Raw genomic sequence first — 21983 nt, 5'->3', positions numbered from 1 at the left:
ATCTGACTTTGGCTTTTGGTCTGTCTTTTTAACTTGTTTTTATTGATGTTTTCGAAGACATGGCATATGACAAACTCAACATCTGTAAGCAACACACAGCTAAGCAACCTTGGCCACCGACCCAACACATCTTACATATACAGAAGGCGAACAGACACACTGAATCTCAGCAAAGGACATTATTGAGTCCCAACGTCTGTCCCAACAGGACTCCCCTTCCTCCCTGTCATCAGTTAATCTGCTCAGCCTCCAATCACAGGACGCCGCTCCGGTCATTAGAGACCCGTTCCTTCACCTGAGGGGTTTCTGGAGCTGTCCGGTGTCTCCGGATGACTCGGCATGCAGCTGTTGTCTCCACTGAGACGACCGAGAAGTCACACTGGGTAGCAGAGATGTGTCCCCCAGTGAGCAGAGCTTTGGATTTTGGAGATTTGTGATCGGAGCCAGTCACTTCAGATATTCAGAAACTGACTCCGGAAAGGTCTGATCAAACCAATCCCACAGGCTGTGAAGGTTTCATCCAAAAGTTTCAGCCTATATAGTCAAGATGCTGCATCTATGCATTATGCTGTATTGTGTGAGTTTACTCCCTGCTTCTCTCTCATATTCACCACAATCACACACCAATATTGCCCATTCGCCATCTTCAGTCTCCCCACTGAGATCCCTCTGCCACACGGCCTGCAGCCGCTCTGATTCACTGCTGAGAGAGTTCAAATCAAATCAAATCACACTTTATTTATATCGCCCTTTCATGATAATAAAGACAACGCGAAGTGCTGAACAGTAAAAACAGTCATAAAAACAAAAGAATAAAAACCGCACCATCAATAAGTGTACACCACACACACACACACACACACACACACACACACACACACACACACACACACAGACAGACATACACCCAATTTTTGCCCATAGCAAGGCAGAGGAGACATGGCATGGCACTAAGCATCATGGGAAAACACTACCAGTGGGGCGTCCACACCAGGAGAAGGCGAAGGTCATTAATACTGAGGCCCCAGCGCCCGACCCCCGACTCCGCCAGACCAAGGGGAACCCGCACACCGAGGTGTGGAGCCCCCCAGGCCAGCCGGGACCAGAGGACTCAAGTGCAGTGACCCCAGCAGAGGACCGGGACCAACTCCCGGTGTGAAGGACCCCCCTCAGAGTGAAGGACCCCCCCAGAGTGAAGGACCCCCTCAGAGTGGAGGCCCCCCTCAGAGTGAAGGACCCCCTCAGAGTGAAGGACCCCCCCTCAGAGTGAAGGACCCCCTCAGAGTGAAGGACCCCCCCTCAGAGTGAAGGACCCCCCTCAGAGTGGAGGCCCCCCCTCAGAGTGAAGGACCCCCTCAGAGTGAAGGACCCCCTCAGAGTGAAGGACCCCCCAGAGTGAAGGACCCCCCCTCAGGAAACACTGGAGTTAAGCAGCTAACACACGTTCATCAAACTGGGAGATTTTTTGTTTCCAAGGGTCTGATTAGTTTCTGTCTCGATTCGTCAAGAGAGTCACGCCTTGGCGTAAAGACCTCTGAAGAAAAGGAACCAGTACAGAAAACCAAGAAAGAAAAAAACCGAGATAAGGAGCAGGCTTCTTGGAAATGTGACTGATGTGACTGTAAACAGCGACTGAAACGCCTCAGAACCCTTCCTGAGCTTTACTTTCACTTTCTGACAAGATCACAGCTCTTTGTTCTGCCAGGACGACTCAGGAGGGACAGACCGAGGACAGTCCAGCAGGGTCCAGCAGGTAGGTCAAACACACACACACACACACACACACACACACACACACACACACACACACACACACACACACACACACACACACACATAGAGTCTTGTATTTCTATCCTTGTGGGGACCGTCCATTGACTCCCATTCATGTCTAGCCCCTAACCCTGACCCTTACCCTAACCCTAACCCACACCACAACAAAGCCTAACCCTAAAGAAATGTTTTTGCACTTTTACTTTTTCAGTAACAACAACATGGTCAAGAAAACACTGTTTCTCCTACTTAGGACCGGAAAAAGGTCCCCACAAGGCACGTCGTTCCACGTTTTGCTATCCTTGTGGGGACATTTGGCCCCGACAAGGATAGAAATACAAGAACGCACACACACACACACACACACACACACACACACACACACACACACACACACACACACACACACGTGTTAATTTTGACAAGAAATTTAAATTTCGTTTTAGTTATAGTCTGTTGACTAAAATCAATTAAAATTTTAGTCATATTTTAGTCATCTGATTGTGTTTTAATTTTAGTCCAATTCTAGTCGACGAAAATAAAGACCAATTTTAGTCGACTAAATTAGTAATCAATTTTATCGACAAAAATGTTTTTCTGTGTACAATTCAACTTTTATACAGAAAAGTATAACACATTTAAAACAGGAGTTTAAAATCATTAGACGCTCATTTAACACAAGTGTCTTTATTCCACTTTGCTTTGATGAAAAACACTGAAATGACAATATTAAATCTTAAAGCTTAGTTTAAAAAAAAAATAAAAAAAGTGCAGAATTGCGTCAAATGATCTATAGCAGCACAATGAATGTTTGAACATCAATCTAAACAAAGTGCAGTGAACAGTCCTTCCAGTCCCATTCAGGAATGCTGGGAACACAATAAGAGAAGGCCAACATTTATTTACATCCATTGAATTTAAGGAAAGCGCTTTGTGCTAATGTGACTCTTGCTCTATTACGCTTTATTTCACTTTGTTTCGATGAAAAACACTGAAATGATAATATCAAGTCTTAAAACTTAAGTTTTCAAAAAATAAATAAAAAAGGTGCAGAATTGCTTCAAATGATCTATAGCAGCACAATGAATGTAACCATGTTTGAACATTAAACAAAGTGAATAGTCCTTCCCTACAGTCCCATTCCTACAGGAATGCTGGGAACACAATCAGAGACGGCTGACATTTATTTACTTCGGTTCATTTTTAGGAAAGCACTTCGTGCTAATGTGACTCTTGCTCTGTTACGCTTTCCCCTTGTGAGGTCCCCTGTGACACTAAACACTCTCTCGGCAAAAGCTTGGGAAGCTGGCATTGTCAACAGATCCAAAGCTAATGGTTTCAAACTGGAGTAAAATGCATCACATTTGCTCTGCCAAAACTCTACTCCTGTTTCAAAAGTCATGGCTTGTGAGAGCTCTTCCTTATATTTGTTTATCTGCTACTTGATGCCACATGTGGAGGACTTTGGTTTGGGCTTGGAACGGCACTTGGAGAGAAATCTAAAGACTGGTTGCTTTGATGAAGAGGATGGTGCCGATTCAGGTGCTGGATCAGGTGTTGGATCTCGCACTTGCCCTTTCATTTCCTCCACATTGTCATCATCATCATCACGGTTATCCTCATGTGTCTGAGTGCTCTGGACCACATACCCCTCTGCCTGCTTCAGGAGCTCCTGAATACTCTCCTCAGCAACATCAAGAAGGGTTTCACACACAGTGGGGTTGAGAAAACGAGCAGCTGCCACAAGAGGGGAAAACTTTTCATCTGTTGGATCCAATACCCAAGCAAACCGCTGCTTTAAGTTCAGTTTAGCTTTTCGTGCAAGAGCAGCAAAGTCACGATGATTTGTATTTTGCTCAAAATCAGCAAGGTGGCTAACTAAATCCAAGACAGCAGGGACAATCAGTGACATTGACATGGTGTCACTTTGAAGAGTTTGTGTGTGCTCAGCAAAAAGCAAAAGAAGCTCATGCAATGACTTGAGCTTTTGCCACTCACTAGACAGCAAACTGTCCCACCCCATTTCATTAGCTACTTTGCAAAGAGATTCTTTAACTTTCAGGAGTCGTTCAATCATGTTGAAGGTACTTGACCAGCGTGTGGGGCAGTCATTTACAACAATCAAGCCGCACTCATCTAAAATTCTCTGTGTTGCAACAGAAGACTTTCGAAAGAGCTTCACAATTGAGCGCGCTTTGTCAAGGAGTCTCTTTGCACTTGGTTCCTTGTTTATCATCTGGACCACGAGCTGCAGTGTATGGACCACACAGGGCATTCGTTCCATATCCATGTCCATGTTTTGGTACCTAAGAACAGTAAAGACAAATATACATTTAAAGAGACATTTTTGAGATGTTCTATAAAAAAATTGGTAAAGTGGCTTACCGAACATCTTCTGTCTCCTCCTCTGATTCATTCTCGCCCAGGTGGAACTCATCTGGATCATCAGAGCTGGTCTCTTCCTCTTCTTGAGTAGACTGTTTAAATGCCGCCACCATATTGCTCCCATTGTCAGTTATAACAGTGAGTATTTTCTCACTTGAAATGCCCCATTCTTGTATGCACTTATGCACACAGGCCTTAATGGACTGAGCTGTGTGTGGATGGGCAACTTGTTCAAGAGCCAACAGTTTGTGTTCTGGTCTATTTTGTTCAACACAAAAATAGCAGCAGCTTATTGCCAAAAATGATGCAGTCAGTCCCTTTTTAGTCCAGAGGTCAATCCCAATGGAAACTTTCCGGGCACCTGACAGTCTTTTTTTAAACTTTGTCACTTCTGTGTCATATTGTTTCTCAATCAGATTGCTTATCTTTGTTTTCTTTGGCACAGTGAGTTTTTTATCAAATGTCTCAATCATCAGAATGAAATCCTCATCTTCGACTGTGGTGACTGGCAACCCTGTACGTCCAATCCATTTGGCAATAGCATCCTCTTTAATTTGTTGTTCTTTGGCATCACTTTTATACTTAACAGTACTTAATAGAGCCTTTGCAATGTCCTGATGTAGTATTTTTGCTTTCTTGACACTTGGTTCACCACCTTCATCAGTAGATTTCTGCAACTGTGACATAATACAAATAAAATGAATAATTGTTATTTAACTTTTCTATTTCACATGTACTTACAAACAAGAAATGCACAAAATTATAATTAAGTGAGAGGTAAAAATATAATATTAACTAGATTAATATATAATGAAAGCAGTGAACATGGTCATCTTTACATAATATATTAACTGAGACATATCATGACATTTTACCAACATAAGCATAAGTAATTGTGTACAGGAAGACATCATGACGGTAAATGAAGTTTAACCAAGCTTGCTACCCGTAAACTTTCGCGACGCACACACTACGTTTCCATATGCCACAGTAATGCAGAAGAAAAAAACAATGTCAGCAAAAGCAGCGCATTTACCTGAGAGAACAAGGCGGGATGGACATTTTGTAGATGTCTCTTTAAGTTGGTCGTGTTCTTTCCGCGTATGACCGCTTCACATTCTTTACACTTCGTTTTATTTTCTTCATCGTTAAACGTGAAATGGGCCCACAAATCTTGTCGTCGCTTTCTTCCAGCTGTGGACATTTTCTCGAACTTTTAACATTGCATCCTCTTCGTGAGCTGTCTGCTTTCTTCCCGGGAGCCAGCTTCAAACGAGCGCTCGCTCCAGTTCCGGTCTCAAGAAGTCGGCCTCTGATTGGCTCTTTATCTTCTTAATCCTGCCTGTTCGCTTTTCTGAGTGGTTCTTTTCTTCTTCCCACGTATGATTCTCTTCTCTGATTGGATTTCGTCACTGTGTATTTTCGTTTAGTCTTTTATTTGTTGACGAGATTGTCAATCAATTTACTTATCGTCATCGTCTCAATGAATGACTTCTATTTTAGTTTTCGTTTCGTTTTCGTCTGAAAAAAAATATTTGTGACGAAATAAATGACGAAAATATTTAGTCAACGAAATTAACACTGACACACACACACACACACAGATTTAATGAAGAAATATTTCCACTGGCTCTAGGACCCAGACCACATCCTGAATTCATTGCTTCCTCCAGAGACAATGTCAGAAGTGTGTGTGTGTGTGTGTGTGTGTGTGTGTGTGTGTGTGTGTGTGTGTGTGTGTGTGTGTGTGCGTTCTCGTATTTCTATCCTTGTCGGGGCCAAATGTCCCCACAAGGATATCAAAACGTGGAACGACGTGCCTTGTGGGGACCTTTTTCCGGTCCTCAGTAGGAGAAACAGTGTTTTCTTGACCATGTTGTTGTTACTGAAAAAAGTAAAAGTGCAAAAACATTTCTTTAGGGTTAGGCTTTGTTGTGGTGTGGGTTAGGGTTAGGGTAAGGGTCAGGGTTAGGGGCTAGACATGAATGGGAGTCAATGGACGGTCCCCACAAGGATAGAAATACAAGACTGCGTGTGTGTGTGTGTGTGTGTGTGTGTGTGTGTGTGTGTGTGTGTGTGTGTGTGTGTGTGTCTGTGTGTGTTCTAAGTTTCTCTCACGTTTTCAGCAGAAATGAAAGTGAAAGTCCGGGACTCGCGGAGCCTCCGCCCAGAATCACCGAGTCCCGCAGCCAGACCCAGACCGACCCAGACCGGCAGCATGGACGGGCCCCGCTGTCCGCCCGTGACCGTGGAGGGCTCGTGGAGTCCGGATCAGAGCCGCGCCGTCTACACCAAGCTGGAGCTGCACTTCAACAGCCGCAGGAGGTCCGGAGGGGGGGACTGCCGCGTGGAGCTGCTGCCCGGAGACCCCCCCCGGGCCACGGTCCACTTCCGGTCCACGGAGGGTGAGTTCACCTCCCGGAGGAGGATCCACCGATCTGTTGATCTGTTGATCTGTTGATCTGTTGATCTGTTGATCTGCTGATCTGTTGATCGCCACTGTGGCTTCAAACTATTTTCTTATTGGATTTGTTGTTGTTGTTTTTTGTTTATGCATAAACAGCCAATCAAACAGCCAGAATCTGGACCTGCAGGTAACTAGAACCAGGTTCGCTCTGGACCTGCAGGTAACTAGAACCAGGTTCACTCTGGACCTGCAGGTAACTAGAACCAGGTTCACTCTGGACCTGCAGGTAACTAGAACCAGGTTCACTCTGGACCTGCAGGTAACTAGAACCAGGTTCACTCTGGACCTGCAGGTAACTAGAACCAGGTTCACTCTGGACCTGCAGGGCGGCGGTGTCTGGGATTCCAGGGTAACGCTGTAATCACGTTCTCACGTCACTCACGGCAGCAAAACAGGTTCAGGAACATCCTGAGCTCCCAGCATGCACCTGTGCCCCGATAGCACCACACCCCTCTGACCTAGATCCCTTCCCTCCCGGTCCCTGTTCCGACACCCCGCCCCCCCTCCTCCTCCTCAGCGCAGCGTGTTCTCCTGGAGCTGGAGAGAACGCAGCGAGCTCACTGAGAACCTGGAACCTGAACTGATGACAGAGAACAGCTTCACAGAGCGAGTCGCAGCGTCAAACACTGGAAACAGGTTAAAATGACAGAACAGGAGGATCCGGACTAGAAAAATGTGGTGAAACAGCTGGTTCCTGTTCTGAGTGTGATACAGCGTTACTCCTCCTGTGGTCCACAGCCGCCTGTCACTGCTTCACTCAGAGGAAACAGCTGATCAGACGTTCTACTGATCCCGTCATTCCACTGCTGGTTCTCCTGCCGGTCAGACCGGGTTCCTCCTGTCCTCCGTCTGCTCCTCCTGTCCTCCGTCTGCTCCTCCTGTCCTCCGTCTGCTCCTCCTGTCCTCCGTCTGCTCCTCCTGTCCTCCGTCTGCTCCTCCTGTCCTCCGTCTGTTCTGGTCTTCATCAGTCTGATCCAGGTTCCAGAGTTAAACTCATGAGAACCGTTCAGTTCTCTCGTCAGGAGACACAGCAGGGTTCCTCTGTGGAGCAAAGAGAGATTCAGCAGGAACAGGTTCTAACAGAGAACGTCAGGAGTTTAAGGAAACTTTAACAAACTTTAACAGAACCTTCAGGAGTACAGAAACATCAGGAGGTTAAAAATGACACGTTTTTAAAAGTTCTACTGTTCTTTCTTTTATTTACCAGAAACAACAACAGTATGAACAGATCAGGGATGAGGAGGTCATGTGACTCCAGTCTGCAGGGTTCTAGAGGTCATGTGGTTCTTCAGGGTTCTAGAGGTCATGTGGTTCTTCAGGGTTCTAGAGGTCATGTGGTTCTTCAGGGTTCTAGAGGTCATGTGGTTCTTCAGGGTTCTGGAGGTCATGTGACTCCAGTCTGCAGGGTTCTTCTCTCCCTGGATGGGGTCAGGAGCTCCAGTCTGGTTCCGGCAGGGTTCTGCTGGATCAGCTGGTCCACTTCCAGACAGGAGCAGGTGGAGGAACCTGGAGCCACGTCAGGATTCCTGCTCCTGCAGAACCTCAGAAACATGGGTTCCCTCAGCAGAACGTTCCTCCGTCACACTGCAGGGTGTCTGTGACGAGGACCTGGTCCTGCTCAGACCCCCAGGAACCAGCTGGTCCTGCCTCCACCAGCTGATGTCCAGAGCGTGAATGTTGAGCTCTGTTCTCTTTCCAGTGAGAGCTCGGGTTCTGGCCTGGAAGCAGCACGAGATCACCGTGGAGAACCAGACCATCGCCTTACGGCTCCACCCGGTGAGAACGGTTCTCCATGCTGCCTTTAAAGAACCTTTTAGAATGTTTGTTGTTCTTTTATACACACTGGATCAGCTCCAATCTGAGTTCACACACACACACACACACACACACACACACACACACACACACACACACACACACACACACACACACACACACACACACCAAGGGCCTGTTGCACAAGACCAAGATCAGGGATTCGTCTTGATTTTCCTGGATGTTCTTCTTGGTCTTTCCTGCAGACAGGTAATCCTGAACCGTCTGGTTCTGGATTAGATGATCCTGGATCTCTGAATCCTACTTTTGTGCAACAAACCCAAACTGTGCGGGAGACAAAGGAACTCTCCAGAGCGTCTCTCCAGAGCGTCTCTCCAGAGCGTCTCCACAGAGCGTCTCTCCAGAGAGTCTCCACAGAGCGTCTCTCCAGAGCGTCTCTCCAGAGCGTCTCTCCAGAGCGTCTCCACAGAGCGTCTCCACAGAGCGTCTCTCCAGAGCGTCTCCACAGAGCGTCTCTCCAGAGCGTCTCTCCAGAGCGTCTCCACAGAGCGTCTCCGCAGAGCGTCTCTCCAGAGCGTCTCCACAGAGCGTCTCTCCAGAGTGTCTCTCCAGAGCGTCTCTCCAGAGCGTCTCTCCAGAGCGTCTCCACAGAGCGTCTCTCCAGAGCGTCTCTCAGAGCGTCTCCACAGAGCGTCTCCACAGAGCGTCTCTCCAGAGCGTCTCTCCAGAGCGTCTCTCCAGAGCGTCTCCACAGAGCGTCTCTCCAGAGCGTCTCTCCAGAGCGTCTCCACAGAGCGTCTCCACAGAGCGTCTCCACAGAGCGTCTCCACAGAGCGTCTCCACAGAGCGTCTCTCCAGAGCGTCTCCCCAGAGCGTCTCCACAGAGCGTCTCCACAGAGCGTCTCTCCAGAGCGTCTCTCCAGAGCGTCTCCACAGAGCGTCTCTCCAGAGCGTCTCCACAGAGCGTCTCCACAGAGCGTCTCCACAGAGCGTCTCCACAGAGCGTCTCCACAGAGCGTCTCTCCAGAGCGTCTCCCCAGAGCGTCTCCACAGAGTGTCTCCACAGAGCGTCTCTCCAGAGCGTCTCTCCAGAGCGTCTCTCCAGAGCGTCTCCCCAGAGCGTCTCCACAGAGTGTCTCCACAGAGCGTCTCCACAGAGCGTCTCTCCAGAGCGTCTCTCCAGAGCGTCTCCCCAGAGCGTCTCCACAGAGTGTCTCCACAGAGCGTCTCCACAGAGCGTCTCTCCAGAGCGTCTCTCCAGAGCGTCTCTCCAGAGCGTCTCTCCAGAGCGTCTCCACAGAGCGTCTCCACACAGCGTCTCCACAGAGCGTCTCTGCCTTCACTCTTTCATTTGATGTGACTATATTGTCTTTTTGTCCCCTCAGAGCGGGACGAGCGGCGGCGCCGAGCCAGGTAAATCCAGATTCTTTTATACAGTTTATCAAGTCATGAGAACCAAAACTCCGTGTCTCAAACATGGAGGGCGCCTCGCCAAGCAGAACGCTGTCCTGTTCTTTAGCCAGGAGAGGACTGGAGGACGTAGCGAGCTGTGTGACGTCTCTTCTTGCGGTTCTCCTCAGATTCGTCTGCAGAACCGAAGAGTCCAGACGGTGAAGACGAGGCGCCGTCGAACGGTGAAGGTTTGTCTTCGGCTCTTCATCCTCCGAACAGAAGAAACTGGTTCTTGGACCCGCTGTGGTTCGTGTTAAAGGTGGTTCTGGTGTCGCTCTCAGACTCGGAGAACCGTCAGAGCTGCATGGTGCTGCTGGAGAACGTCCCTGAGGACATGTCCCCCGACCTGCTGTCTGCGCTGGTGGAGAGCGTCTCCGGCTCGGACGAGGACCGGTTCCGTCTGGAGAGGATCTGGGAGTCGGGCAGAGCCGTGGTGACCTTCGACAGCGCCGCAGGTAAGGACGGCGGGTCCCCGCCGGGACGTCCCAGCAGCAGTACGTCCCAGCAGCAGGACGTCCCGGCGGCAGGGGTGCTGAACGGCGGTGTTTTGCAGATGCGGAGAGGTTCCTGAGTTCGAGTCCCACCAGCGCCAAGCTGCAGAAACACGGACTGAGCGTTCGGGCTCTGGAGACGCCGACCAGCGTGCGAGTGGAGGGTCTTCCTCCGACCGCCATCGCGGGTACAGACGATCAGCCGTAACATTAAGACCGCTGGCAGCTGGAGCGACGCTGATGCCCTCACCTTCTTCCGTCCTGTTGTTTCCAGACTTGCTGGAGCTGTATTTTGAGAAGAACTGGGCCCTGCCAGAAGAAATCACCATGATCCCGGAGGACCAGGCCGCCGTCGTCACTTTCCCCGACCCCCGAGGTGATTTCCTGTCACGCTCACTGCTCCTCGTCGTAACGTTGCTTCTCTCGACTGTGGAGTGTCGCACCGCGGCGCTTTAATCCGCTGTGAGAAAATGACACCTGTCTTTAAAGACCTCCTCCTCCTGCGCTGCTGAGGCTAAAGGCGTTAGCATTGAAGCTAGCATCCTGTTCAGACCTGCTTCAGGCCTCGTTCTCATGCTCTCCACAGAAAACGTTCTTATTGCTTTGGGATCCATTCACATGGACCACTGAAGACGCCACTTCCAGTTCCATCACATGGCCTGGCGTGCTCAGCTACACTGGTTTCATTGTTTCTGCTGTTTCTATGGAAACGGACATCGTTTTCTAAACGTTGAATGCCAGAATGACGTCTTTTCACTTGAGACGTTGTCGTGTAAACGAGGCCGAGGCTGAGGACGAGCTGTCCTGTCTCACTGGCCACGGTTACATGGAGTTTCTAATTCAATTCGTTCATTCAGAATTAAAGTATTCTTCATGTTTTTATGGAGAACACAAGGGATTAATTCCACGTTAGCTCCGGGGTTTGGGAGCAGTTCTAATTGGACAGCCAGCGGAAGTAAATAACCTGTTCAGTTTTTTGTTTCCTTTCTTTCTTTGATGCTGTGCGTCACAAAGGTCCACATTGTTAGGCTCACATCTCTCTGCTTTTCTGATCTCATCCGATTCTTCTGAGGCGCCATGCTCCAGGAACGAGCATGAATACCATGAATAGAAGGTTTACATGTCGAATTAAAATTTAGTTCCACTTTAGAATAAGAATGAACCAGGCCCTTTTTTTGGAATTACTTTTAATAAAGACTCAGGTGTTTACACGGTCATTTCAAAGTGGAATTAACTTTCATTCAAACCCACCCACTGTCCTCTTTGTTGCTGCAGTTGTGAAAAGCCTCTGTGAGAAACGGGACCTGGTGATGAAGTCCTTTCCAGTCAAAGTATATCCGTACTACAAGTCCCTGAGAACCGCGCTGTACGGCTCCGAGCGGCCGGTGTGGAAGATGCCGGAAGCCTTCGTGGAGCCCGTCCACCCCGTCATCTGGGAGTTCCTTCTGATGAAGAAACTCGCCAAGACCCTGGACGATCAGATGCAGCCGCACTTCTGCTGCGTTGACTTGGAGAAGCCCGAAGTTAAACTCAGCCCGGCGCCGAGCTTCTTGAGGCAGAAGAATCTGACAGAAGCTCAGGTGGACGGCTGGATGAGCTCGTCTCGGGACGCGTTCCGCCGGCTCATGTCTCAGTTTGTTGCCTTTGAATGTGCAGCCACCCCGTCTGCGTGGAAAAGCGTGGAGCCAGACGTCCGGTCCGTCCTGAAGGAAGACGCCATCCCGGTGTTCGACGCCTCCAAGCAGGTTTTGGTCGTCGCGGGTCGTTTGGAAGACATAAAGAAGATCAGGCCTTCTGTGGAGAGGATTACCCATAAAGCCATGAGCCTCATCGACCGCCAGACCAACAGCATCTCCGAAGCCATGACGCTGCCTCCGCCCTGGTTCTACATCCTGAAGCAGGACGGGCTGCTGAAAACCATCCAGGACATCTCCCCGGAGATGAAGTTCTCCTACAGCGAGGGTTCTCAGACGTTAACCGTCACCGGCCTCCCTGCTGAGGTTTACAAGACCACATCCTGGATCCACGAGAAGAAGGCCAACATGGGGACAAAACAGCTGGTCCTAGACCCGAGTCTCCTGGACTTCCTCGGAAGCGTGGACCAAGCCGACTTGTCTCGTGACCTGTTTACTTCTCAGGGCATCAGCGCCGTCTTCACTGTGGACAGCGGGGGCGTCCTGCTGCTGGGGGGCTCCCCGCAGACCCTGGCCCAGGCAGAAACCAGGATGATGGCACTTCTGTCTGCGCAGTCGCTCGCCGTGGAGGACCGCAGGGTGGTGAAACTTCAGGGTTGGGCGGACCTGATCAGGCAGCTGCTGGACACCTACAACTCCACCAAGAAGAAGACTCTGCTGATTCAGACCAGGGACAGAGTGGCGGTGTCCGGGTTCCGGATGCCCGTGGAGGAAGCGAGCCTGAATCTGAAGAAGTTTCTCACAAATTACTCCCAGAAAACCATCCAGGACATCTCCCAAGGGACGATGGAGCAGACCACCGCCGAGGGGCTCAAAATCATTCTCCTCAGAGGGACCATCCAGGATCAGAAGGTGAGAACCGTTGTAGTGACACAGAGGGAATGTGAACCGAGAGCTGTTCACAGATGTTCTCCAGATGTGAGGAGGAGAACAGAGGGGTTTACAGATGTTCTCCAGATGTGAGGAGGAGAACAGAGGAGTTCACAGATGTTCTCCAGATGTGAGGAGGAGAACAGAGGGGTTCACAGATGTTCTCCAGATGTGAGGAGGAGAACAGAGGGGTTCACAGATGTTCTCCAGATGTGAGGAGGAGAACAGAGGGGTTCACAGATGTTCTCCAGATGTGAGGAGGAGAACAGAGGGGTTCACAGATGTTCTCCAGATGTGCAGCTGTTCCGTCACTGAGCCGTCTTGTTCTGCAGATGGACGTCATCATCAACACCATCTCGGAGAACATGAATCTGGACCAGGGCGCCGTGTCTAAAGCCCTCCTGGGAGCGGCCGGTTCCGGTCTGCAGGCCGCCATCCTGGACCAAGCCGGAACCTCCAGAACCTCCAGGCTGCCGGACGGCGAGGTCAGGGCCGCCTTAACCTAATAGTAGGCCCTGGGGCTGAGAGGTTTTGTAGGCCCTACTCCATTGTTCCAATTGACATCACAAAATGCATTAGTTTCTTTCACGACATACAGGTGTGAGTTTTCCTTCTTTAGCCAGAAAACACCAGCATACTTTTATTGATTAACTTATGAACACAAAAGGCACTTTGTATAACAACAATAAATAAGAACTTATGTTGATTATTTAAAACCAACACGGGTGAAAGTTTGAAAATCAACACTATCAGAATAAAATTAGCTTTTTCTGGCTTATATACACACCACAGACACACACCCACACATACATCTGCATACACACTCAGCACCATGGATAGTGACAACAGACTGATGTCTAAACATTCAGTCATTCTAATTCAAACAATTAGCAGCGTCCACAACAACTGAAACCCTGCAGAGGCAGCAATAAGCAGACCACTGTCCTGTTAGAAGTGCTTTCGTCTGGTCTTCTTTGCAGAGAATCCTCTGATTATGTCCTTGAAATCCAAATCACGAAGAATGTCATGCTCAATGGACCAGTGTTCATTTTGACATGAATTTTTCATCTTAGTCAGTCTTAGTCCCTCACCAAAGACTTGATTTAGTTAAAGTCACATTTTAGTTTTTTAGTTTTGTTTCGCTTTAGTTAAAATTTTGTCTGTGGAAATTAGTTTTAGTTTTAGTCTTGATTTTTATTCTTGATGAAATTTGACAGTTTTGTTGTACTGTAGTATGGATGGATAGATAGATAGATAACTTTATTGTCCCAGTGGGAAATTTTTCTTGGGCAAAGTGCTACATCAACATACATATAAAAACAACACAACATAAAACCACAAAATAGCAGAAGTGCAAAAGGATATTTGCCACGGTTGTAAAAACTCCATTGTAAGCATATGTTTATTATGTTTAGATATTTAAATTTAGAATGTATCATATAACTCTTGTATCATAAATATGAATATCTAAGTCTTGTTTGAAAAAATTTAAATACATGAACTTTAAATTTTTTCGATAACCTCTGAGAAAAAAGCTCCAATCATAATGACCAGCAGGTGGCGGTAATGCAACCAATGGGATGCAAGCTGCCGTAAAACATCACAGAAGAAGAAGAAGAAGAAGAGCAGCACAACAACAAAACGGCACTGAGTGACAGTGCTGCAGTGCTGCGTCTCTGTACTGGAGACGGACCGGAGCCAGTGAGCCCGTCGTGAGGATGGTTAAACCCAGCTTGTCCGGCAGCCAGCGTCGTCACATTTTTACTCGTCAGTTCATAATGTCCAGAGATTTTTTTTTAGTTTTTGTTGTCATTACTTATTAAATTTACGTTCTCGTCACAAATTAGTCACAAAGAATCCTGTGAGCTTTGGGATGCTCTTCAGTAGTTCTTTTTGTCGTGATTCTTTCTCGCGAACCGCCTTTCGCTTGTGAGCACCGCTCTCAAATTTCTTTTTCCCCGTCATTTTCCACCTGTCACTCCAGGGGTGAAGCTTGATAGATGTAGAAACAGTCAGTAAACAGGGAGGCGGGGCGGGTCTAGCGAAGGGTTAATTTGGATCAATCAGCGCCACAAACGTGAAGTATAAAATGATTGACAGAAAACTTGACAAGTAACAAAACAACGCAACTTCTCCAGCTTATTGATAGGCCCCTGAATTGGTAGGCCCCTGGGCTGAAGCCCAGGTAAGCCCGTGCATTAAACCACCTCGCTGCGAGGTGGTCGTCACGGACGGATTCAAGCTCGCCTGCCGCAAAGTGTTCCACACCGTGTGTCCTTTCTGGAGGAACAGAGGTCATGAGGAGGAGGTGAGAGGCTCCGCCCACTTTCCACTGGAGCAGAGAGTTGTCAGTCTGGTGGTAATGCACCCCCCCCCCGGCAGACCCTGATCTCCATCATCAGACGGTGTCTGGAGGAGGTGGAGAAGGTCGGCATGTCCTCGCTGTCCTTCCTGGCGCTCGGCACGGGGAACCTGGGGTTCCCCTGGAGCCTGGTGTCCCGCGTCCTGCTGCAGCAGATCCACCTGCACAGCCGCCGCCGGCCGCCACGGCACCTGAGGACCATCTTCGTGGTCGTAGACAAACAGCCAAACAAACAAGAGCGTCTCTCCAGAGCGTCTCTGCCTTCACTCTTTCATTTGATGTGACTATATTGTCTTTTTGTCCCCTCAGAGCGGGACGAGCGGCGGCGCCGAGCCAGGTAAATCCAGATTCTTTTATACAGTTTATCAAGTCATGAGAACCAAAACTCCGTGTCTCAAACATGGAGGGCGCCTCGCCAAGCAGAACGCTGTCTTGTTCTTTAGCCAGGAGAGGACTGGAGGACGTAGCGAGCTGTGTGACGTCTCTTCTTGCGGTTCTCCTCAGATTCGTCTGCAGAACCGAAGAGTCCAGACGGTGAAGACGAGGCGCCGTCGAACGGTGAAGGTTTGTCTTCGGCTCTTCATCCTCCGAACAGAAGAAACTGGTTCTTGGACCCGCTGTGGTTCGTGTTAAAGGTGGTTCTGGTGTCACTCTCAGACTCGGAGAACCATCAGAGCTGCGTGGTGCTGCTGGAGAACGTCCCTGAGGACATGTCCCCCGACCTGCTGTCTGCGCTGGTGGAGAGCGTCTCCGGCTCGGACGAGGACCGGTTCCGTCTGGAGAGGATCTGGGAGTCGGGCAGAGCCGTGGTGACCTTCGACAGCGCCGCAGGTAAGGACGGCGGGTCCCCGTCCCGTCGCCGGGACGTCCCGCCCAGGGGACTGGGCGGGACGTCCCAGCGGCAGGACGTCCCGGCGGCGGGCGTGCTGAACGGCGGTGTTTTGCAGATGCGGAGAGGTTCCTGAGTTCGAGTCCCACCAGCGCCAAGCTGCAGAAACACGGACTGAGCGTTCGGGCTCTGGAGACGCCGACCAGCGTGCGAGTGGAGGGTCTTCCTCCGACCGCCATCGCGGGTACAGACGATCAGCCGTAACATTAAGACCGCTGGCAGCTGGAGCGACGCTGATGCCCTCACCTTCTTCCGTCCTGTTGTTTCCAGACTTGCTGGAGCTGTATTTTGAGAAGAACTGGGCCCTGCCAGAAGAAATCACCATGATCCCGGAGGACCAGGCCGCCGTCGTCACTTTCCCCAACCCCCGAGGTGATTTCCTGTCACCCTCACTGCTCCTCGTCGTAACGTTGCTTCTCTCGACTGTGGAGTGTCGCACCGCGGCTCTTTAATCCGCTGTGAGAAAATGACACCTGTCTTTAAAGACCTCCTCCTGCACTGCTGAGGCTAAAGGCGTTAGCATTGAAGCTAGCATCCTGTTCAGACCTGCTTCAGGCCTCGTTCTCATGCTCTCCACAGAAAACGTTCTTATTGCTTTGGGATCCGTTCACACGGACCACTGAAGACGCCACTTCCAGTTCCATCACATGGCCTGGCGTGCTCAGCTACACTGGTTTCATTGTTTCTGCTGTTTCTATGGAAACGGACATCGTTTTCTAAACGTTGAATGCCAGAATGACATCTTTTCACTTGAGACGTTGTCGTGTAAACGAGGCCGAGGCTGAAGACGAGCTGTCCTGTCTCACTGGCCACGGTTACATGGAGTTTCTAATTCAATTCGTTCATTCAGAATTAAAGTATTCTTCATGTTTTTATGGAGAACACAAGGGATTAATTCCACGTTAGCTCCGGGGTTTGGGAGCAGTTCTGATTGGACAGCCAGCGGAAGTAAATAACCTGTTCAGTTTTTTGTTTCCTTTCTTTCTTTGATGCTGTGCGTCACAAAGGTCCACATTGTTAGACTCACATCTCTCACCTCTTCTGATCTCATCCGATTCTTCTGAGGCGCCATGCTCCAGGAACGAGCATGAATACCATGAATAGAAGGTTTACATGTCGAATTTAAATTTAGTTCCACTTTAGAATAAGAATGAACCAGGCCCTTTTTTTGGAATTACTTTAATAAAGACTCAGGTGTTTACACGGTCATTTCAAAGTGGAATTAACTTTCATTCAAACCCACCCACTGTCCTCTTTCTTGCTGCAGTTGTGAAAAGCGTCTGTGAGAAACGGGACCTGGTGATGAAGTCCTTTCCGGTCAAAGTATATCCGTACTACAAGTCCCTGAGAACCGCGCTGTACGGCTCCGAGCGGCCGGTGTGGAAGATGCCGGAAGCCTTCGTGGAGCCCGTCCACCCCGTCATCTGGGAGTTCCTTCTGATGAAGAAACTCGCCACAACCCTGGACGATCAGATGCAGCCGCACTTCTGCTGCGTTGACTTGGAGAAGCCCGAAGTTAAACTCAGCCCGGCGCCGAGCTTCTTGAGGCAGAAGAATCTGACAGAAGCTCAGGTGGACGGCTGGATGAGCTCGTCTCGGGACGCGTTCCGCCGGCTCATGTCTCAGTTTGTTGCCTTTGAATGTGCAGCCACCCCGTCTGCGTGGAAAAGCGTGGAGCCAGACGTCCGGTCCGTCCTGAAGGAAGACGCCATCCCGGTGTTCGACGCCTCCAAGCAGGTTTTGGTCGTCGTGGGCCGTTTGGAAGACATAAAGAAGATCAGGCCTTCTGTGGAGAGGATTACCCATAAAGCCATGAGCCTCATCGACCGCCAGACCAACAGCATCTCCGAAGCCATGACGCTGCCTCCGCCCTGGTTCTACATCCTGAAGCAGGACGGGCTGCTGAAAACCATCCAGGACATCTCCCCGGAGATGAAGTTCTCCTACAGCGAGGGTTCTCAGACGTTAACCGTCACCGGCCTCCCTGCTGAGGTTTACAAGACCACATCCTGGATCCACGAGAAGAAGGCCAACATGGGGACAAAACAGCTGGTCCTAGACCCGAGTCTCCTGGACTTCCTCGGAAGCGTGGACCAAGCCGACTTGTCTCGTGACCTGTTTACTTCTCAGGGCATCAGCGCCGTCGTCACTGTGGACAGCGGGGGCGTCCTGCTGCTGGGGGGCTCCCCGCAGACCCTGGCCCAGGCAGAAACCAGGATGATGGCACTTCTGTCTGCGCAGTCGCTCGCCGTGGAGGACCGCAGGGTGGTGAAACTTCAGGGTTGGGCGGACCTGATCAGGCAGCTGCTGGACACCTACAACTCCACCAAGAAGAAGACTCTGCTGATTCAGACCAGGGACAGAGTGGCGGTGTCCGGGTTCCAGACGCCCGTGGAGGAAGCCAGCCTGAATCTGAAGAAGTTTCTCACAAATTACTCCCAAGTTAAAGAAACTGTTCGAGTTAAGTCTCGAGCTGTCATGGAATTCATCCACAAGAAGAAAACTCAGGACTGGACGAGCATCGGGAAAGACAACGAGGTGTCAGTTAGCTTCGACCCAGTGAGGCCGAGGATCGTCCTAGCCGGTGCTCGTCTTCACGTCCAGGAAGCCAAATCCTGCTTCAAGCGGCTGACCGGCGGCCTCGCCACTGACACTCTGATCATCCACAAACCCGGCGCAAAGAAGTACTTCCAGTCCACCGGAGGCTTGCTTCTGTCCACGATAATGACGGACCTCAGCTGCATGATGGTGCTCGGTCCGGAGCTTCTGGACGAAGAGGAGGAAGATGACCGTGACGACGGGAACGCTGATTATTACTGCAAAGTGCAGACTGCCAGCGGAGCCGTGGTTTCTGTGAGCAAGGCGGACATCTGCAGCTTCGCGGGCGACGCTGTGGTCAACGCCGTGAACGAGGAGCTGAAGCACATCAGCGGCGTGGCGCTGGCACTCCTCAGCGCCGCCGGACCGCAGCTGCAGAAAGCTAGCAATGACCTGATCGATATAAATGGACCTCTGCGGCCGGGGGACGCCGTCGTGACGCCTTCATTCAACCTGCCCTGCAGGTTTGTGGTGCATGCGGTTGGACCGCGGTACTCTGACTTTGACAGGAAGAGGTCGGTGTCACTGCTGAAGGCCGCGGTGAAAGAGAGCCTGAAGCAGGCCGACATGGCGAGCTGCTCCTCTGTGGCGCTGCCGGCCATCAGCTCGGGTGTTTTTGGATTCCCCACTGACCTCTGTGCCAAAACCATCGCACAGGCGGTGCGGGAGTACTGCGACCAGCCGGGCGGCCCGCGGTCTTTAACAGAGATTAATCTGCTGGACAACAACACCAACACCGTCACGGTCCTGGCCTCGGCCGTCAACGAAGAGTTCAGCGACCTGGAACCGACCATAAGGGTCCCCGCCGGCCTCGCCGACGCCGGAGCTTCAGGGTGAGTCCAAAACATTCGCAGCACTCCCCCACGCTGGGCTTGCTTTGAGCTGCCCGAATCCTGGAAAAGATGACCTCAAACGCCAACGTCTGACTGATGGTCCAACAGATACCGAGGGGGGCGGGGCAAGAGTCAATCGCAACGAGCTCATTGGTCCAACGAGCAAGGAGGAAGACGAGCTGCATCTCCGCACCATTCCCCGGGTTCCAGGGGAGGCCGTAGTGCCAGGGGGTCCAGAGGATCCAAATGGTCTGCAGGGTTTGGAGGGTCTGGAGGTTCTAGAGGTTCTGCTGAGTAAGGGTTCCTCCTCCGTTTGGTTTGACCTGTTTGAAGCCTGGTAGCCGTCAGGGGAATGAAGTTTGCACATGCTCACTGGTTCTGTCCTCTGATTGGCTGCAGGCCATGGACGATGGAGCAGACCACCGCCGAGGGGCTCAAGATCGTTCTCCTCAGAGGGAACATCCAGGATCAGAAGGTGAGAACCGTTGTAGTGACACAGAGGGAATGTGAACCGAGAGCTGTTCACAGATGTTCTCCAGATGTGAGGAGGAGAACAGAGGAGTTCACAGATGTTCTCCAGATGTGAGGAGGAGAACAGAGGAGTTCACAGATGTTCTCCAGATGTGAGGAGGAGAACAGAGGGGTTCACAGATGTTCTCTAGATGTGAGGAGGAGAACAGAGGAGTTCACAGATGTTCTCCAGATGTGAGGAGGAGAACAGAGGAGTTCACAGATGTTCTCCAGATGTGAGGAGGAGAACAGAGGGGTTCACAGATGTTCTCCAGATGTGAGGAGGAGAACAGAGGGGTTCACAGATGTTCTCCAGATGTGCAGCTGTTCCGTCACTGAGCCGTCTTGTTCCGCAGACGGACGTCATCGTCAACACCATCTCGGAGAACATGAATCTGGACCAAGGCGCCGTGTCTAAAGCCCTCCTGGAAGCGGCCGGTTCCGGTCTGCAGGCCGCCATCCTGGACCAAGCCGGAACCTCCAGAACCTCCAGGCTGCCGGACGGCGAGGTGGTCGTCACGGACGGATTCAAGCTCGCCTGTCGCAAAGTGTTCCACGCCGTGTGTCCTTTCTGGAGGAACGGAGGTCATGAGGAGGAGGTGAGAGGCCCCGCCCACTTTCCACTGGAGCAGAGAGTTCTCAGTCTGGTGGTAATGCCCCCCCCCCCACCCGCCCCCCCCTTGCAGACCCTGATCTCCATCATCAGACGGTGTCTGGAGGAGGCGGAGAAGCTCGGCATGTCCTCGCTGTCCTTCCCGGCGCTCGGCGCGGGGAACCTGGGGTTCCCCCGGAGCCTGGTGTCCCGCGTCCTGCTGCAGCAGATCCACCTGCACAGCCGCCGCCGGCCACCGCGCCACCTGACGACCGTCTTCGTGGTCGTCCACCCCAGCGACGGCCTGACCGTAGACGTGAGTCCGGGCCCAAGCAGGCAAACAAACAAACAAACAAACAAACAAACACACGCTCTCTGCTTCCCAGAGCTTCACCAAGGAGTTCAGCCACACTGCAGCGACCAGCAGCCTCCAGCAGGAGGTGACAGCAGGCTCCCTGCAGAGCCAGGCCGCTGTCAGCCAATCACAGCAGGCCGCAGGTCAGCAGGCGCTCCGATTGGTCCATCAAGTCAGATCTGCCTGTTGGTGTGTGTGCGTAATGTGTGTGTGTGTGTGCGTGTGTGTGTGTGTGTGTGACAGCCCCCGTCCGGCAGGTCTCCTCCCCCTCCCTCGGGGTGTATCGGATAACGCTCCAGCAGCTCACCCTCCAGGTGTCGTCGGGCGACATCACCAAGGTAACCAGTGATGTCATCGTCAACTCGTCCAATCCCAGCTTTACCCTGAAGACAGGTGAGAGGACGTCGGCGGGGCCGCCCACAGTCCCAGAGACGTTCCTCTGACGTTCCTCCGTGTTCCTCAGGCGTGTCCAGGGCCATCCTGGAGGGGGCGGGGCCGGCGGTGGAGGCGGAGTGTGCTCTCATCGGTATGGACGTCTGGAGCGGGACGTTTGTCCGGCAGCTGCACCGTTTTTGTTTTGGTTCTTTTGGATGTTTGGAAGCAGAGACTCGCGGCTCGTCAGGGTCGTTCTGTCTGTGAAGCTCCGCCCACAAGACGTTTCACGTGACAAGGCGGCATTTTTCTCTCTGCAGTGAACTCTACGAATTATCAGCCGAATACAATGATCCTGACGTCGGCCGGGAAGCTCCCCAGCAGGAAAATCGTCCACGTCATCGGCCAGAATGACCCGCAGGGCATCAGGGACGTCGTCTTCTCTGTGCTGAGGTTCTGCGAGGAACACAAGTTCCAGTCGGTGTCCTTCCCGGCGCTGGGAACAGGTCGGCTGAAGCCCTGCAGGGACGGGGGGGGGGGGGGGGGCTCTGTGGGTCCAGCTGA

The 21983-nt window shown here is 51.2% G+C and overlaps 2 protein-coding genes across 3 annotated transcripts in view; one reads left to right on the top strand and one right to left on the bottom strand.

Moving 5' to 3' along the window:
- The window catches only part of LOC115397673 (uncharacterized), a 43031-nt gene that overhangs the window by 16155 nt on the left and 4893 nt on the right, over positions 1-21983 (top strand). Inside the window, 21 exon segments of the mRNA XM_030104103.1 lie at positions 9787-9814; positions 9982-10041; positions 10135-10308; positions 10407-10532; positions 10619-10720; positions 11620-12890; positions 13241-13393; positions 15580-15607; positions 15775-15834; positions 15928-16101; positions 16218-16343; positions 16430-16531; positions 17427-19590; positions 19699-19884; positions 19990-20065; positions 20457-20699; positions 20787-21008; positions 21079-21190; positions 21291-21440; positions 21511-21573; positions 21740-21925. Of these exon segments, the coding sequence (XP_029959963.1) occupies positions 9787-9814; positions 9982-10041; positions 10135-10308; positions 10407-10532; positions 10619-10720; positions 11620-12890; positions 13241-13393; positions 15580-15607; positions 15775-15834; positions 15928-16101; positions 16218-16343; positions 16430-16531; positions 17427-19590; positions 19699-19884; positions 19990-20065; positions 20457-20699; positions 20787-21008; positions 21079-21190; positions 21291-21440; positions 21511-21573; positions 21740-21925 (5806 nt within the window).
- On the bottom strand, positions 2451-5897 carry LOC115397674 (zinc finger BED domain-containing protein 4-like). 2 transcript variants are annotated; one of them, XM_030104104.1, is made up of 3 exons: positions 5195-5897; positions 4159-4835; positions 2451-4079 (listed from the first exon to the last, which is right to left on the bottom strand). In XM_030104104.1, the coding sequence occupies exons 1-3, from the start codon at positions 5360-5362 to the stop codon at positions 3212-3214; spliced, it is 1713 nt and encodes a 570-aa protein (XP_029959964.1). In that variant the 5' UTR covers positions 5363-5897; the 3' UTR covers positions 2451-3211. The 2 variants fall into 2 exon arrangements, with proteins under 2 accessions (XP_029959964.1, XP_029959965.1); XM_030104105.1 differs by lacking the exon at positions 5195-5897 and having other exon boundaries at positions 4159-4915.

The sequence above is a fragment of the Salarias fasciatus genome, chromosome 12 (assembly GCF_902148845.1).
Source record: "Salarias fasciatus chromosome 12, fSalaFa1.1, whole genome shotgun sequence".
Lineage (NCBI taxonomy): Eukaryota > Metazoa > Chordata > Actinopteri > Blenniiformes > Blenniidae > Salarias > Salarias fasciatus.
Note: the sequence above shows the minus strand (reverse complement) of the source record. Positions and strands in the feature narration are given on the sequence as shown.

What these genes read in the sequence shown, in the direction of transcription:
- LOC115397674 (XM_030104104.1), bottom strand. Translation starts at nt 5,362, where the DNA reads ATGTCCACAGCTGGAAGAAAGCGACGACAAGATTTGTGGGCCCATTTC. An exon ending in ATCCCGCCTTGTTCTCTCAG is followed by an intron (nt 4,836 to 5,194) that starts GTAAATGCGCTG and finishes ATTATGTCACAG; the next exon opens with TTGCAGAAATCTACTGATGA. An exon ending in GAGGAGACAGAAGATGTTCG is followed by an intron (nt 4,080 to 4,158) that starts GTAAGCCACTTT and finishes TACTGTTCTTAG; the next exon opens with GTACCAAAACATGGACATGG.